We start from the raw sequence: 18,518 nt of genomic DNA on the forward strand, positions 1-18,518 counted from the left end.
ACCATGTGTGCTTTATATCCTCAACAGTTAAAAGACTGTAATGTGGTGGCCTCGAAGCTGGTGCTGATACTGGACGACTTATTGTGGGTGCTGACGGACTCGCAGTTGAAGGCCATGGTTCAGTATGCTAAATCTCTTAGCGAAGCAATAGAAAAGTCAACGGAACAGAGGAAAAGCATGGCCAGAACGCAGAGCCACACAGGTGACTCGGCTACCCTACCAACACCAGCTATCAGTGCTGGTGTAAAGTGATTTTATTGTACTTTAAATCTGCAGTGCTGTACAGGGTAAATAGGCTATTACATCAGTTCCTGCTCCAGAATGAGCTGACAGTCTAATAACCCTATCTCAGACACACTCTGATGCCGTGTACACACGGTCGTTTTTTGTCTTGTAAAAAAACGTTGTTTTTTCTCATGAAAAAAACAACGTTTTTCAAACTTCATTTACAAAAACGACGTTGCCTACACACCATCTTTTTTTTAAAATGCTTTAGCAAAACGTGGTTACGTACAACACGTACGACGGCACTCTGTTCCATTCAAGCTCGTGTCATAACTTGCTTCTGAGCATGCGTGGATTTAAAAACGTAATTTTAAACGTCGTTTTAGCCCACACACACGATCATTTTTTATGACACAAACTACATTTTGAAAAACGACATAAAAAATTTAAGCATGTTCGAAAAAAAAACGACATACAGCCCACACACGATCATTTTAAATGACGTTTTTTAAAACGTCGTTTTATTTCATCACAAAAAACGACCGTGTGTACGCGGCATGAGGGCAAATGCTTGTGGAGTGAAGTTCATACCAAAAAGAGAAATGCGGACTCCATGCACATGCTTGGGGGAGTAAATGAATGTGTGCTACAAGGCATCAACCACTCGTTATTTCACATTTTGATAGTGCTGTCAATCCACGTATGGGCACCCTAGGTGTATGGAAGTCGTTCCACCCAACTTTTGTACAACCAGCCTGTTTGTTTTCCTTTTTTTTTTTACTCTGATGAAGAGGGCTTGCCCTTAAAACGTGTCAGAGTTTGGATACCTCCTGGTCTTCTGGCCGGACCGATGGATATTAATAGACCTTCATGTAGTGGAGGTTACTTGTCATGATATGCGCATTTATCTATTACATTTGTGAGCATATGTTACCCTTTTAATCTCTCAATAAATGTTATTGTGGTAATGCATTAGGTGCGCCTTTCTCTCTCTCTCTCTTTCTCTTTCTCTCTCTCTCTCTCTTATTTGCTAGTTTTTAATAAACAAACACCTGTACAGGGATCCCCACCTTGGGCGGTTCTTCACCAGTCTTCAGGTTCCCGCCACTGGCATCTTAAAAGTAGGAAACTGGCTGTGACTCCTTCCACCTTCACAGTTAGCTCCCCATTACACATGTGCGAGACGCACAGCACCTTTTGATTGGACCCACAGCTTTCTGGTACCTGTTGGGTGTCCCATAAAGGTGTCTGGGACCTGTTACATGTTCCTTAAAGGTGTGTGTGTGGGGGGAGGAAGGAGTATTGAAGACCTTCAGGTGGAATTGTCTAGGAGATTCCAGCGGAAGTGGGAGTAGGGCACCTTCGAAAACTAGGGGGCGGGGGTAAAAAAAGTGGAACTTCTCCTTTTGGATGATCCGCTTTAACATCTAACCATCCTTGCTGCCAGTAGTTATACATTGTAGAACAATCACAATGAAAAGTCAGAAGGCAGTAGTGAGTGCAGTAAGATTAGATTATGTGACGCGTGTTTGTTCTGTGTACCTCTTTGTTCTACATACTTCAACAATCTACATTCCATGATAAGTAGAAAAAATGTTTTCTACAAACCAGGACTTGTTCATAGACTATATGTGGTGACCTGGGTTTTACATACAAAACAAATATTTCCTATGTGGCCCGTTCAACCTCTGCAGTGATGTGCAGTGCGGTAAAATGCAGACCTGCTTAATTTTTCCACAGCGTATTAGATGGCACCACTGGTCAAAATGCCACAGGGCATCACTCTCAGCTGCTGTGTGGAGGCTTGAATAGAGTGTACATGCCAAATAAAGTGGGAAAAAAACAAAAAACGTATCACCCCCCTTACTGCCCTGTAAAATCGACATCAGCCCACACTCTAAAACGGACACTAACACGTAGATTGTGTGAACTGGCCGTAAAAAAAATATTTCTGCGCTGTCTTCGCTCCAAAGCAGCTTGACTACAACACAACACTATATGGAAACATTCTAGCTTATACTCAGAGATGCAAGTGCCTTTTCCTTCCCAAGATTCCACTTTGTATCATATATACAGGTTCAAACAAAACTTTTGGTTTCCAGGGAATCTGCTGAATGGGTCTTGAACCAGAAGATTTGTATATGTGATATGTATACTGTGTATACAGATATGTGTATGTGATACAAAGCGGGACAACAGGGAGAAATAAGCGCTTGCATCTCTGAGCATAAGTTCAAAAATCGTTTTCTTTTGGTTCCGCCAGAGGAATGCATTATTTTTGGACAGGTGCTCAATTCAAAAATGGGGCATGGCACCAACTGTCTTTAGGAAGTCTGTGTGTGATTACTGTGCACAAGACAATTCAGCCCCATTCACACTTGGACATTTGTAATTGGGATTCCAACTCGCAGTAAAGCGCGTGATACGCCGTATGAATTTCCTGCGACTGTCGCGTGACATAATCATGCAGAAAGTGCGACAAAACACACCTTTGTGTGAAGCTAATCGACCAAAAAGGAGCAGAAGCTTTTTTGGGGCGAAAGGCATGCATAGGGCAGCCCATCTAGTGAATAAAATATTGCAAACTGAAACGCTTGTACCTGCTACGCGAGATGTGAACAGGGGGCTTTCACAAGAAAAGTGGTAACTGATAAACAAAGTTATTTTAGAATAGGAACATTAACATGTATGTAAACTTGAAATCTATTTTGGGCGTTGTGTGGCATGCTGCCTCTTTGTATGTAGTTTTCTTAAAGTGGCAATAAACTCTGAGGGCCAGATCCAGAGAGAGAGTACGCCGGCGTATCTACTGATACGCCGGCGTACTTTCAAATTACCCGCGTCGTATCTTTAGTTTGAATCCTCAAACCAAGATACAACGGCATCTGGGTTCGATCCAACAGGCGTATGGCTTTGTACGCCTTCGGATCGTAGATGCAATACTTCGGCGTCCGCTGGGTGGAGTTCGCGTTGCTTTCTGCGTCGGGTATGCAAATTAGCTTTTTCCGACGATCCACGAACGTATGAGCGGCCGTCGCATTCTCTTACGTCGTCTCTAGTCGGCTTTTTCCGGCGTATAGTTAAAGCTGCTATTTTGCGGCGTATAGATAGACTTGCCATGTTAAGTATGGCCGTCGTTCCCGCGTCAAAATTTTTGCGTAAGTCGTCCGTGAATAGGGATAGACGTAAGTCACGTCTAAGTTCAAAAAATGACGTTGTTGCGACGTCATTTCGCACAAAGCACGGCGGGAAATTTTCGAAACAGAGCATGCGCAGTTCAATCGGCGCGGGGACACGCTTTATTTAAATTAATCACGCCCTAATCGCCGATTTGAATTCCGCCGCCAGAAATACACTACGCCGCCGTAACATTCGGCGCGCAATCTTTCAGGATTCGAACCAAAGCCGGAAAAGTTACGGCGGCGTAGCGTATCTCTGATAGGCTGTGCCGATCCATTTCTATGTGGATCTGGCCCTGAGTGTGTCAGTGCTCTCCAAATCCCCAAATTCAATTTTTTTCATTTTATTTATTTTTTGCTGCTGTGATCGCTTTCTCATAGGTCTTGAAAGTTTTAACAGTGCAAATGTTTAATCACCCTACACTGATTGATTGTTATCTCTATCAGTTGTTTTAGCCACTGTATGGACATGACTGTTATTATCTCCTTCTAAAAACAGAGGGTGGCTACAGTTTGCTCTCCATCGTCTCACTGTTTGTAGGAAAGTAGTCGCCCTCTTTCGTTCACTCACTAGATGGACTAGGGTCCAGTGGCGGCGGATGTTAAAATAAGAAAAATAAATTGGGGGCGGGACCCGCGTCAGTGCATTTAACCCATCCATGGCAGGCAATCACTGGCTGCTTCACTGGCTCTCCTCCACGGGCATCACAAGCAGCTTCTCCTTCCCCTGCTCGGCAGCTTCTGTCTCCTCCCTCCTCCTCGCCGGCCAATCAGAACGATTTTCCTTTTAGCCTATCGGCAAAAGGGTTTTAGACCCGTGCTTCCTGATGGGCGGAGAGGCAATTCAGTGTGAGAATAGGGAATATTCATTCCCTATTCTCACACACCTGGGTGGGCTCCGAGGGCAGGAAGGTTGTAGATAAGTGGATTGGTAGATCGATTTATGTACAACCGCCCTGTTGAATTTTCCACTCTTGGACAGTGCTTCAGGCTCGAGCATGCAATTCTCTTCAGTGTATTGTGATGGTGGGGAAGTCTCTCCACTGTTAGAATACAATAGCTCAGTGGTGAGGATTCCCCCATCCACATCAAGTGTGTGAATGGGAATCAAGTCAGTTTTTTTCATTCAACCTGCTAGTTAAACCAAAAAAATGCCTGGTCTATGGGCTCTTTGAGGTATGTAGAACAAAAGTTTTATACAGTGTTTACTTTTACAGAGCTGGACACCTCCTACAAGCTCTCAGCAGGTGAAGACCCAACAGTCCACCACAACCGCTGAGCAGAACCAGGCCATCCTAAAGCTATTCCGAGACTTTGATGTGAAGGAAACCTCCTATCACCTACTCATCTCCCACCTGGACCTGCACATCTGTGATGACATTCACTCCAAGGAGAAAGGTGAGCACGCTTCACGCCATCAGTGCCTTCTCCTAGACCTGGAACTTTCTGCGCACTGTGGTGTACAAAGCACCTGTTCTCAACCTTACTGACCCCGCCCCTGCTTTGGCTGACCTCTGTACACTGCCCTACAAACTAACCTCCCATCCTCTGCCCTCTTGACATTTTTTTTTTTACTGCATCCCCACATCAGACAGGCTAGAGCTGGTCCTGGTGTGGAATCAGATGCTCCAATTTGCCAACTGTCATTTTGAACTGGCAATTAACCAGCTGTTGGGAACTACTAATTTAGATGTGCAGGAACTGGGTCTGATTTGATGTGAGTCGGGCTTATTTGAGATCTGAAGGTGAAATTGAGTCTGATCTGAGGTATAATGGTGTAGAAATTGAGGTGATGTGATGGTGCAGGAATTGGGGGCGATCTGAGATGTGAAGGTGAAGGAATAGGGGAAGGTGCAGGAAATGAGAATCTTTCCAAAGTAAGGGGTATTCCCCTTCTTAGACAGCTGTCACCCAAGCAGGTGTCTTTATTAGAAAATTTTCCCTCTATTCTTTTAATTCCAAATAAAAAAAATTGGATTTCCCATAACTTGTCTCCAAAACAATGGTTATGAAAACGAATAGAGGGTGAATCGCAGGGGCACATACAGCAATAAAACCTGACAGGTACACTTTTTTTTGTCCAAAAACAAAAGTTTTTATTTGGAATTAAGTACATACAGTCCAAAGTACCATAATCATAGAAAATATAGCAAACAAGTACAAAGCCATAAACAAAACAAGCAATGCATTTATACACTAGTCACCATCATGAAAGATCATACAGCCATAGACGGCCACCACACTACCCCCTGGTCCAGTTCCTTGCCAGGTCATTTTTCCCACCATAGTCCAGTGTCGTGACGGGTACACTTTCAACTTATCCAAAATTAAAAAAAGCTATTTACAGCACCTTGCTGGCCCCTCCCACCTGCCATGATCTGCCATATTGCTTCAAGAAACACAGAAAACTAGTGAGGACATCAATGGGTCTAAAATAAGGTATTTAATGTATTTTAATGTAAACATTTAATAAGCATGTTAAGTGCAGGGGGTTCAGGGAAGACAAAAATCTGAATACATTTTAGATTTAATATTTATTATAATTATTGAGGTGCAGATCTGTATCTGTAAACAGAATTTAGGCATGTGCAGAGAGGGTCTGCTTTGATTAATACAAGCTGTTATATAAAGTTTCTTTCAAAAGATGATAAAACCTTTGTCGGCTTCCTTGTAGTTGTAAAAGTATGGTTATTGTGTGATACATTGTGACCACAAACTTCTGTTTTACAGTGCTGGACCGGAGGATCACTGGGGGCGCTATGCAGTTATCCTTTAGTCAGCTGACCGTTGACTACTATCCTTATCACAGAGAAGGTATGACTTTGTGCAGCTTGTGCTAGTCCGTTATGGAATTTATTGTACATTTACCAGTTTGGCAGGCCATGTAGATTGATAAAAACACATTCAAGTAAAACTGCCATCATTTAAAATCTACAGTAGCCAGCAAACACAGCCCTTGCACGTGTGTATGCTTAAGCATGCCCATGTGAATGAGGCCTTGCGTCATTATTGTTATATCAGGCATTTAAGATGCCAAACCATGCATTTATTTTCATCTAAAATTATTCCTGCCTGTTCTGGGAGTACTCATTAATATAGTTTCAGGCTTTCCCATGTGTGTTTTTTTACCCCCCTCAATTTTCTGTGTTATCTCATAATTCCATGCAAGGGGGCATTTTGCACCATATAAAATGCTATCTGAAGAATTTTCTGCTTAGCCAATTGTAGCCTATAAATCCCGAAGGAGAACACGGGTACAGATACACAGAATATGTACCCCTCTCTCATCTAAACCAAGGAATTTTAGAAGGTTAACGTAGATAAATCATAAAAATTAATACTTAATGAGAAGTAAACTCCTACATCTGAAGCTGTAAAACGCTTGTAATACACTTCAATAACGCTTTAAAAAAAAGCTTTCAAAAACGCCTGAAAAATGCCAGTAAATCGATACGCTCAGGTGTGAATGGAGCCTTAATTCTACCACTTTTACAAAACTATAGTTTGGCCACATCTTAAGTATACTGTGCAGGTCTAATTGCCAATCGGGAAGAATGATCGTGTTCTACAAATCCTTGAAAGGTGACTCTAGCATAAGGAGGAAACTTTTCTTATGCCCTGTACACACAATCGGAATTTCCGATGGAATAAAATCCGATGGAATTTTCCGTCGGAATCCTGTTCAAGCATACATAGGTAGATTCACAAAGAGTTAGGCTGGCTTATCTACAGATAAGAGTTAGGCTGGCTTATCTACAGATAAGCCGACCTAACTCTGAATCTATGCCGGCGTTTGTTTAAGCGTATGCTCAAACAGAGATACGCTTAAACAAAGCTAAGATAGGCCGGCTTGCGCCGTTCTATCTTAGCTTGCAATGTTTCTTATGGCCGCTAGATGGCGCTTCCATTGCGGCCGGCGTAGATTATGTAAATGAGGGGATACGCCGATTCACGAACGTACGCCAGGCCTACGCCGTTGAATTACGTCGTTTCCGTAAGGGATAGGCCGCCTAAATTTATTCCACCTATGAGGTGGAATAACAATGTTAAGTATGGCCGCCGTTCCCGCCGCGAGGTTCAAATTTTTTACGTTGTTTGCGCAAGTCGTCCGCGAATCGGTATTTACGTCGTTTACGTACACGTCGAAATCGATAGGCCCGTACGGCGTACTTAGCCGCAATGCGAAGTGGGAAATGTAGTCGCCCGGCGCATGCGCAGTGTCAAAAAACGTCAAAAAATGTGAGGTCAAGCCTCATTTCCATACAACACGCCCCCCTCCAAGCAATTTGAATTAGGCGCCCTTTCGCCCGCTCGTTTTAGGCTACACCGCCGTAGATTAGCAGGTAAGTAGATTGTGAATCACTACTAGCCTAACTAATTTACGGCGGTGTAGCCTAAACAGGCTAGGCTAGGCTGCCCTAAAGTTAGGCAAATGTGTGTGAATCTACCTAACATACTATTAGCTAGATTCATGTAGGGGCGCGCATCTTTAAGGCGGCGTAAGTACTGCATTCACAAAGTACTTGCCTCCTAACTTACGGCGGCGTAGCGTAAATGTGGCCGGCGTAAGCGCGCCTAATTCAAATGAGGATGAGGGGGCGTGTTTTATGTTAATGGAGGCTGACCCGACATGATTGACGTTTTTTACGAACGGCACATGCGCCGTCCGTGTACATATCCCAGTGTGCTTTGCTCCAAAGTACGCCGCAAGGACGTATTGGTTTCGACGTGAACGTAAATTACGTCCAGCCCTATTCACGGATGACTTACGCAAACAACGTAAAATTTTCAAATTTCGGCACGGGAACGACGGCCATACTTAACATTGACTAGGCCAGCTATTTGATGGAATAACTTTACGCCGGAAAATGGCTAATGTAAACGGCGTATCTTTACTGCGATGGGCGCACGTACGTTCGTGAATCGGCGTATCTAGGCATTTACATATTCTACGCCGAACTCGACAGAAGCGCCACCTAGCGGCCAAAGGAAAAATTGCACCCTAAGATACAACGGCGCAGGCCGTCGTATCTTAGCTAGGTTTAAGTGTATCTCAGTTTGAGCATACACTTAAACTTAGGACGGCGCAGATTCCGAGTTAGGTCGGCGTATCTATTGATACACCGGCCTAACTCTCTCTGAATCTGGCTATATGTCTTGCATAAATAGGTATAGGAAAAAAGGAAAAAGAAACTGCGCTAAGAATGTGAAAAATTCCCACAGTGAATGGGTGGAAGCAATAGTAGTGAAAAAGCTGCAAAACCTGCTGCAAAACAGTGAACAAATATGGAAAAATATAGGTTGTGCAAACTACATAAAGGTAGCACAAAAGTGCATGAACCCAAAGTGACAAATAATCAATTATGAGTAAATGAATGACCCATTAAATACATGAGATGTGATAAAAATAAATAAATGATTTTTTTTTTAAATAAAAGTGAAAAATGTATTCCACCTATTACCACATGAACCAAAAAATTATTTTGTAGCAATAACAAATGCAACTTAATTAAGATGCGTAATGGTGAAATAACATTTAAAACACCCATGCAAAAAATTCCTTTAGTTAGTTCTTCCAAATAGTGAGTATTCTTGTCATGAAGCAATCTTGTGAGATCCACCACCGAAAATGTAACAAATGCCTGCTTACCAGATCTCCGTGACCCCCCACTACAGAGGATCAGGAGAAGCTTTGAACTGAATTGCCCTATCTGGTCCAGTCAAAACCGAGTATCGTTATCCAGGACAGCGCACATCAAGACACACTCAGTACATCCCAGTTCCAGATGTCATGCCAAGAAAACATAATGCTCACACAGTGTAAAATGGTAACAAATTTATTGGGAAGAAAGTAAAAAACACACTTACAATTGGAGCGGTATAAACGGCCTTGAAAATGTGGTGCTGGCCGGACACACACATGTAAACCCGTTCCTGCTGGTAGTATGGTGGGTGGTGACGTCAGAAGCCATTCCGTTCCGCCTGGACCAGAACGGCGTCTGACGTCACCACCCACCATACTACCAGCAGGAACGGGTTTATTTGTGTGTGTTCGGCCAGCACCACATTTTGTCTTGGCATGACATCTGGAACTGGGCATGACTTGGCATGACATCTGGAACTGGGATGTAAGCAGGCATTTTATTACATTTTTAGTGGCGGATCTCACAAGATTGCTTCATGACAAGAATACTCACTATATGTAAGAACTAACTAGAGGACTTTTTTGCACTGGTGTTTTAAACGTTATTTCGCCATTACGCATCTTAATGAAGTTGCATTTGTTATTGCTACAAAATAATTTTTGGGTTCATGTGGTAATAGGTGGAATTAATTTTTCACTTTTATTTAAAACAATTTTTCATTTATTTTTATCCCATCTCATGTATTTAATGGGTCATTCATTTACTCATAATTGATTATTTGTCACTTTGCGTTCATGCACTTTTGTGCTACCTTTATGTAGTTGGCGCAACCTATATTTTTCCATGTCTTGTATACACATTTAGACCGTCCAAAACGCAGTGACGTAAAAACGCTACGATGAGCCGAGAAAAATGAAGTTCAATGCTTCCGAGCATGCGTCCACTTGATTCTGAGCATGTGTGGTTCTTCCTCCGTCGGAGTTCCACACAGACAATCGGAATTTTTCCATCGGTAAAAAACAAAACATGTTCTATTATAAAACTCAGACTGAAAAACGTCAGATGGGGCCCACACACGGTCGGAATATCCGATGGAAAAAATTCCGTCTGACTTTTTTGATCGGAAATTCCGATCGTGTGTACAAGGCATTAGGTCTCTAATAAAGGCACTCTGCCACACAATGAACAGAAACAAGAAACTGTGTAAGTTTTTTTTTTTTTTTTTTTTTTTACTGCTAGGGCGCGATAAGGATGTAGATCTCCCTTCCACAGTTGGCAGGGTCAGCAGAGAGTGTAGATAAGTTCAACAGACTTTTAGGCTCGGTCTGCATATTTTATATGCAAATTGGATGCGTTTTTAACCGTGAATCGGACAGGCTTTCAATAGAGCCAGTTCACACATGTGCAGGGCAGCCGCGGTGCAGTTTTAAAAAGGGTCCTGTGCATTTTTGGGTCCGGTTTAGGTTCGATTTTCAGGTAAAAAATGTCACCTGAATCGTGCTTGAACCAGTGAACAGATCCGCACCGGACTACCGTACTGCCACATACGTGTGAACCCACCCTTGGATGTGTGTGTTGGTGAACACAATGCACAGGGACATTTAAAACATTAGTAGCGCACACACACTTATAGGTTGAACTGAAGAAGCTGGTGTCTTCATTCAACCTTCCCAACTATGCAACTGCGGCGCACTGGGCAGATCTTGGCGAAGAGGCTCAGGGGTGTTTGGTGGCTGGCACAGTGAACATCACTGGAGTTTTTAGGTTATGGCAAGTATAATTATTAAAAAATTTATCAGCCTTAGTTAGGGGAGTAGCTGAAGGATGCATGTTCTAAAGGCGCATTAAACCGTTAAGAATTGTGTGCAAAGCTATTTAAATCATCCCTTTATGCCAGCTGTGCATTTGCATTCACCTGTTACCAGCGATTTTACCTAAAATCATAGAGATTTATTCCAACCTGCATACAGTTGATTGGAAGCTGCGAGCATGCATATTTAACAGGCTGTTGGAGAAGCTTTCTTTGTTGCTGGGTTCACACTACGGTTTTCCCGTCCGTCAGCCGCATACGATTTCAGTATTGAAAACGTACGGGCCCGGACGGGAAAACGTATAGATAGAGAATGCATTGCAAATCGTATGCACTCAGATGCATCCGGGTGCGTACGATTTGCTGGCAAAACGTTTTTTAAACGTACGCAAAACCGTGTTCAACCACGGTTTTGCGGTCGTTTTTAAAACAGTATGGCAACCGCATACGTTTTCCTTTAACATTAATGTCAATGGAAAACGTACATATGTGCGGTTCCATACGTTCCCGTCCGTTTCAGCCGCATACGGTTTTACATATAAATCGTATGCGGCTGACGGACGGGAAAACCGTAGTGTGAACCCAGCCTTATAAATATTTACGTGTTTAAAGTCATCTGCAGAAAGCTTCTTAGCCCTGAAGCAGGAAATTTGAACCAACCGAATGTTTGAGTATTCTTGTAGAGCTCTCAGGAGGCAATAAGCTATAAGAAATTTTGGAAGTGCATGCATAAAAATTAGCTTGATTTTATTACTGCTATCCCTTTTTGCTTTATTTTGGTACGCCAAGTTCGAGAACATAAATCCACATTTTTGACCCTTTCAACCTAAAAGTAGTGACCCAATTTAGCTTTATTACTGTGTCTTGCGGCCTTTCCACAGCTGGATAGGCGATTTCTGAAGAGTATTCTACTTTCAGGTTCAGCCTCATCAATTGGATTGCATACTGTCCTTACTAACGGCCATGTTTACAAATGTGCCTTTTATACTGCCTTCCTGCTTGATTTGCCTGAATATTATAAAGGATCTCAGGTGTGTTAAAAGTGCAGTTAAATGTGCGTTTTTAACCACTTTAGTCCCAGAAGAATTTACCCCCTTCCTGACCAGGCCATTTCTTGCGATACGCCACTGCGTCGCTTTAACTGACGATTGCGCGGTTCTGCTACCTGTACCCAAACAAAACTTGCGTCCTTTTTTTTTGGTGATGTTTGATCACCACTGCGGCTTTAATTTTTTGCGCAGCTTGTAGTGGGTGGAGCATTGCTTGGGCCCCTCCCACAACTCTGCCTTCTGCACAGGCAATGTATAGCACAGTGACTCCTGATCGTCAGCTGTATAGTCTGAGTCTGTTCACAAGTGCCAGACCTTCTCAATTTTTTTCGGGCAACACTGAGACAAATTGGTAGCTTTGTATAAGGGTACAACCCCATTGATTAGACGCTTCCAGAAGGAAAAAGTAGGGGCCGTGGCTGATTTCCACTTGAGCACAATCGCCTTCCTGGCATAAAATAATAGGAGACCGAAGTATGCATAGCCCTATTAATGGCCAAAGAGTCAACTAACCCCCAACTTTTACAAGGACTTGCATAGTAGTCAGAGTATATATGAATTGGGTCACATCCCGCCAATGGCTACTAATCTGTGGGCACTCCCAAAAGATATGGGCAAATCCCAGATATAATGTAGTCTTTGTGGTGTAAAATAAATTCTGTGCACTATTTTAAATTGGATCAACCTGTCTTTAGTCGGTATTAATGCTTGGAATGGGCTGTCCTAGAGATCCTCCCAGTCTTCATTATCCAATTCCTGCTCCTCCGAGTGCCACAGAGTAAGCAGGGCATCTAGACCCTCATGAACGGAGGACAGTAGTGACTTGTAGATCTCTGATGTTTTTTGTTTTTTTTGAGAGTGTCACCCCGAAGGAGAACCTCCAAATCATCCTGCTCTAATCAAAATGTAGAGGATTCAAATTGGGATGCATATGCGTGTCGATGTTGCAGGAATCGGAAAAAATCCCATTATTTTTTCATGAAAATTTTTGTGCTTGGAGTTCAGCTTTGAGCAAGTAGAATGAAAGTGATGTATTGAACTAGAGGACAAGTGTTCATGTTACCCTTACCAGCCAGTTAGGGCTCTCATCTTTCATGCCCAGGTAAAATAGAAAAAGAAGCTGTCTGGTTACTGTGGGCATTGTTTTGTTTAAAGAACAATTGTTGTTACCCATAGCAACCAGATGCCATGTTTTGTTCCCCCTATGCTGCACTGATAGTAAATAGGAAAAGGTGATTTAGTTACAGTAGGCATTATATTATTTTATTGGGCAGTTACATAAATTCAACTTGACTACACAGGTAGTAACCACCTACCTTACTGTGGCTACCAAAGGTCCTGACATCTAATCATGTTCTCTTATATTATAACAGAGGACAGTTGCTGCCACTGGATGCACTATGGGGATGCCACAAAAACCAGATGTTCCTGGGCACAGGAGCTGCTTCAAGAATTTAAATGCAATGTAGATATGCTGAAACAAGCGGTGAAAGATCACAGCTCCAGTTCACCTATTAAAACCGTGCCCAACGTGTCCCAGCAATATGGAGGTGAGTTGTTATTAAACAGAACAAAATGCAATAAAAAAACATATCCTTTTTGAAGTGTGCATGGATTTTTTTTTACCAGTATTACTAGTGTGTGCCACTGAAACACACTCTAAAGTCGGACCACTGTACACGAATACCTGACTTTTATGACCTTTCATTTACCTGCCAGTCCTCCTTTCATTGATCGTTTTTCGTTCATAGACGTTATAGTGCAGCTTCTATAAATGGAGGAGAGGGTGGAAAGGGAGGGCATAGTTGGGCACTCTTGATGATTACCTTTCACTGCGCCAGAAGATCACAAAGGCAGGGGTAGAGTGGGATTAGAGGAGGAAGATTTTAACCAAACCAGGAGACAGCCACACAAGGGATAGTAGGTTTTTGCAGCTCTTCCCTATTTGTCTGACTGTATAGCACTTTGTGCGCTTGCCACCCGCTGATCGCTACATGTCAGGTGAACTTTGCTATGGGAGCAAAGCGAAGCATTGCGGCCATGGCATGTAAACATCCCTGCCTACTGCCTATTGGTTGTAACCCTAAAAGAAAAATGTATCCTGTTCCTTTAAAGCACGGATAAAAGCACAGTGCTTATGCTGTGTAATTTGGCCCTTTCTATAATCTAAAATACCTGTCTGATCTCCATTTCTCCCCTCTGTAAACTGACCACGTTTATTATGACTGCTGAGCCCTGACACCGTGGTTAACTTGCATGCCTCTGTCATCCGCAGCTCTCCTCTGTCCTCTCCCCCATCCCTGCCTCCTGCTGCTATAATAACCGTGTTTTCCTAATAGAATCCCCTGCGTTCCATCACATTTTATGCCCCAGGGTATGTGCTTTTATAAAAAATATGTAGGTTTATACCTTATTTAAGAACGCCGCTCGGTGCTCACGTGACTGCCCACCAGTCTCCTCCCCTCCTCCAAGCTGACGTCAGCAGGGGATTCTCAGCCCCTCCTGCTGTTGTTCTGAAATTGGGGAGGAAAGCGGCGGGCGGTCACGTGAGCACCAAGAGGTCCTCTGAAATAAAGTATAACCTACAGTACATCATTTTCATAAAGCACATACATAGGGGCACATAATGTAATGGTACACAGGGCATTCTATGAAGATAACAAAGTGGCTTTACAACCGCTTTTAGTGGGTGGGGGATGTTGACAGGTGGCAAAAACGTGGTTCAGCATTTTTACCCCAACCACAATTGTAAACAAAGGATAATCATTTTTTTCTAAGGTATAAGATAAAATGGAGTAGTACTTTGTTCCAGGGTCCTGTGGTGTTTCTCCCAACAGTTTCTGGTTGTGGTGACTTCTCTACAGACAATGCTCTTCTTGCTGGTCTACAGCCAGTCTTGTCAGTGGTCAAGTGTAACAGAATACTTCAGTATTCTGTAATTCTAAGATTATTGGGGGAATTTAACTATGGCTTTTATTTATAGGTTCAGATTCCGGCATTAAGGTCTCACCCACAGCATCTCTGGAGCTGCCTAAATCCAAACTGATGTCCAGTTCCTTTGTGGTTCGGGTGGCTGATTTTAATATTTACCAGGTACGCTTAAAAAGTAATATGCTCAAGTTTGAGGTGAAGTCAAGCAGTAAAATGCACAGTTGAAATACATTTGTAAGGTATCAATTCATGAGAATAGCTGCATATAGCTGAATGTGAACGATCTGGATGTTTGTCACTAGAGCTGAAATCCTTGACCAAGTGGGAGTGAAACAGAAGCAAGAACAGACTGAATGCAAACACACTAACAGATGCATTCATTACATGATCACACCTTTCATTTCATATCTGCAGATGGTCTTCTTATCTCATACATAGCAGCAGAGCATTGTACTGTGTTAGCCATCAACAAAAGTAGACATTTGGATTTATAATACCACCATTTATTGGGTAACTGAATAGATTATGGTGCAGACGTGATTAGCTGAAGCAGAGTCCAGTGTGCTTGCACTACAATCTTTAATCAATAAATGGTATCATCCTATCCCATTTCTCTATTCCACTGTCTTGTGCTCTCTTCTGCTTTCACATTTCCTCTCTGCTCCATTTGTAATCTCTCTCCTTCCTTTAAGTTTGCCATAGATGGATCGAAATTGTGCCAGCATGGACTGGCCACTGCTCCTCATCAGAAATTGATCTATCAAACTGACCTATTGGAACTGACCTGACCTCACCCCACTTTCTCCTTGCTCCTCTTGTGCTCTCCCTTCTTCCTTTCACTATCCCTCCTGTTCATCTTCTGTGCTCTCTTTTCCTCTTGCACTCTCTCTGCTCCCATTCAGCTCTCTGTGCTCCCATCGCACACTCTCTGCTCACATTACACTTTTCCCACTCCTATTGTGCTCTCTCTGCCCCAGCTGCGCCCTCTCCGCACCCATTGTTCTCTCTCTACTTCAAATGCACTATTTGTGCTCCAATTGTGCTCTCCTTGCCCTCATTGTGCTCACTTTGCCCCAACTGCACACTCGCTGCTCCCGTTGTGCTATCTTTGCCCCAACTACACACTCTCTGCTCCCGTTGTGCTCTCTTTGCCCCAACTGCACACTCGCTGCTCCCGTTGTGCTCTCTTTGCCCCAACTGCACACTCGCTGCTCCCGTTGTGCTCTCTTTGCCCCAACTGCACATTCACTACTCCCGTTGTGCTCTCTCTCTGCTCCCGTTGTGCTCTCTCTCTGCTCCCGTTGTGCTCTCTCTCTGCTCCCGTTGTGCTCTCTCTCTGCTCCCGTTGTGCTCTCTCTCTGCTCCCGCTGTGCTCTCTCTCTGCTCCCGCTGTGCTCTCTCTCTATGCCAACTGCACTTTCTCTGCTTCCATTGTGCTATCTCTGCTCCAACTGCGCTCATTGTGCTCCCATTGTGCTCTCTCTGCTTCAGCTGGGCTCTTTGTGTTTCCCATTTTCCCTGCCCCCTTGTGTTCTTTCCTATTCCTCTTGAACTTCCCTTGTGAAACTCTCTTTGCTCCCTTCTCCTCTTATGTGCTCTCTTCCTCTTCCCCTCTTGCTCTCTTTGTCCTCCCTTCACGTTCGCTCTCTCCCTCTCTCTGCTCTCCTCACCCCCTTGCTCTCTGCTATCTTCCCTGTCTTCACAATTTTTTCCCCCTATCAATTTCTCTACACCACCTCCTCCATCCATCACCCCTCTTTCTGTTTCCTCTCATTTACTTTTCCAATATCTATTACAGATTTCCTGTAGGGAAGATGTAATACAGTGCAGGCTCAGACTTCTGTGATGACAATGTAATAAATAACTGTCTTTCAGGTATCCACAGCAGATCAATGCCGGTCGTCCCCTAAAACTATGATTTCCTGCAATAAGAAGAGTTTGTATCTTCCCCAGGAAATGTCTGCGATTCATATTGAATTTACTGAATATTATTTCCCAGATGGAAAGAATTTCCCCAGTAAGACTTGTCATATATCATCTTTTTTCCCCTTCAATATTTTTACTCTGAAATACAATTTTTAGATAAGAGAGTAGCAGATTTAGTGAAGCTGTGTAAATGTGTGTGCTTTTTGTGATCTGTATGGATGGAAATAGGAGTTTGACTATTTTATGTAATTAGTCCAGTCCACAAGCAGTGACAGGGAGGCATGATCAATAGGTATTTTTCTGTAATGGCAGAAAATGCAAAAAAAATAAACTGGTAATTTGCAATATATTATGTTTTTGGTTGGGTTTAGATATACTTTTATCTAAAAATTAATATAGTTCTGATCACATAAACCTTTCTCAATAAACATCACGTGAGATGATCTAACAAGCGTGCAAGAGTATGACATTTAAGAGCTGTTACACTAAATTACATGAGATCATACAAAAACAATTTTATTCATGCTGGGAATTTTTTCCTAGTAAGAAGCAAGATTCTTAATAAAGTATGTGAGTAATACTCAAGTCTTGCTATTTATGCCATATCTGGAAAAAAAATGGCCATGTACCTGGAGGAGATCGAGCTAGAGAGGGGGCTTCTCTTGCACCTCCTGTTCAACACCCCTGGTAGTGGTTACATGTGGTGTGAGAACACAGAGTACATAAGGGCTGGTGTAGCTAGGGACCAGAGACTGGAGCATGGCGACAATTGATAAGCAGACAGGAACGTAGCCAGGACACAAGCCAAAAGGTCATCGGCAGCCGGGTAGCGAGGCACAGGAACAAAGGCAGGAGTGAAGTCAGAGCACAAGCTAAGGTCACAACAGGTAGGCAGGAATCCAGAGACAGGTCAGGGGCATGCCAGGTCATGCAGACAAAGGCAAATATAGCGGTTTGGGGTGCAAGTAAAGCAGGAACTAGTTGAAGACCAGTCTGCAATCTCTTTATTTCATAATATAGCCTAAATAGGTAGTTTGTCGCCGGTGCGTAACGTGCGTGCACGCGCATCACTAAGCGTGCACACTAATATGTTTGTGCCAGTACACGTCTTGCAGAAAGCCTTTGCTCAGAATTATGAGCATGCGCATAAGCTTGCAACAGTCTTATTCTCTTGAAACATACTGGGCTTTTTTTTACAAAATTAATGTGTCTTCAGAGCCATTTTAAACCAAAACTAGGGGCAAACAGCAACACAGTTAAAATACATTTTATTTTGTCTTACCTGTCAAAAGCTATGTGATTGTGTTTAAACCCTTAATTTGATCGAAGCAGCCATGTTGGGTATTATGGAATAGCCCATGACCTCACTTTTCTCTACTGCTTTTAAGCAATACAATTTGGTCATCGACCCTCCCCTAGCCCGCTGATTGCCACCACGTTTCTGGTGATCACAATTACCACTTCACCAGTGCTGAAGGGCAAAACAACCTAAAACAATATACAATAAAACCTTGGATTGCAAGTGTAATTTGTTCCAGAAACGTGCTTGTAATCCAAAGCACTTGTATATCAAAGCAAATTTCCCCATAAGAAATAATGTAAACTCAAATGATTCATTCCACAACTCACAAGGGGATTAGAAGAAAAACCCAGTAGGAGCTAAAGAGTATTGAAGAGAAGAGAGGCATCTCTAAGTGTAGCAATATGTTGCAAAATGTTGTCCCTGCTTTAAATGTAACTATATTGCTACACT

At 42.9% G+C, this 18,518-nt stretch overlaps 1 protein-coding gene across 1 annotated transcript in view; it reads left to right on the top strand.

Annotated features, from left to right (window-relative positions):
* Window positions 1–18,518, top strand: part of UHRF1BP1L (UHRF1 binding protein 1 like) — a 147,891-nt gene that overhangs the window by 85,083 nt on the left and 44,290 nt on the right. Inside the window, exons 7-13 of the mRNA XM_040345219.1 lie at window positions 28–202; window positions 3,352–3,361; window positions 4,642–4,802; window positions 6,135–6,218; window positions 13,282–13,458; window positions 14,892–15,001; window positions 16,715–16,856. Of these exons, the coding sequence (XP_040201153.1) occupies window positions 28–202; window positions 3,352–3,361; window positions 4,642–4,802; window positions 6,135–6,218; window positions 13,282–13,458; window positions 14,892–15,001; window positions 16,715–16,856 (859 nt within the window). The remainder of the gene's footprint in view (window positions 1–27; window positions 203–3,351; window positions 3,362–4,641; window positions 4,803–6,134; window positions 6,219–13,281; window positions 13,459–14,891; window positions 15,002–16,714; window positions 16,857–18,518) is intronic.

The sequence above is a fragment of the Rana temporaria genome, chromosome 3 (genome assembly GCF_905171775.1).
Source record: "Rana temporaria chromosome 3, aRanTem1.1, whole genome shotgun sequence".
Classification (NCBI taxonomy): domain Eukaryota; kingdom Metazoa; phylum Chordata; class Amphibia; order Anura; family Ranidae; genus Rana; species Rana temporaria.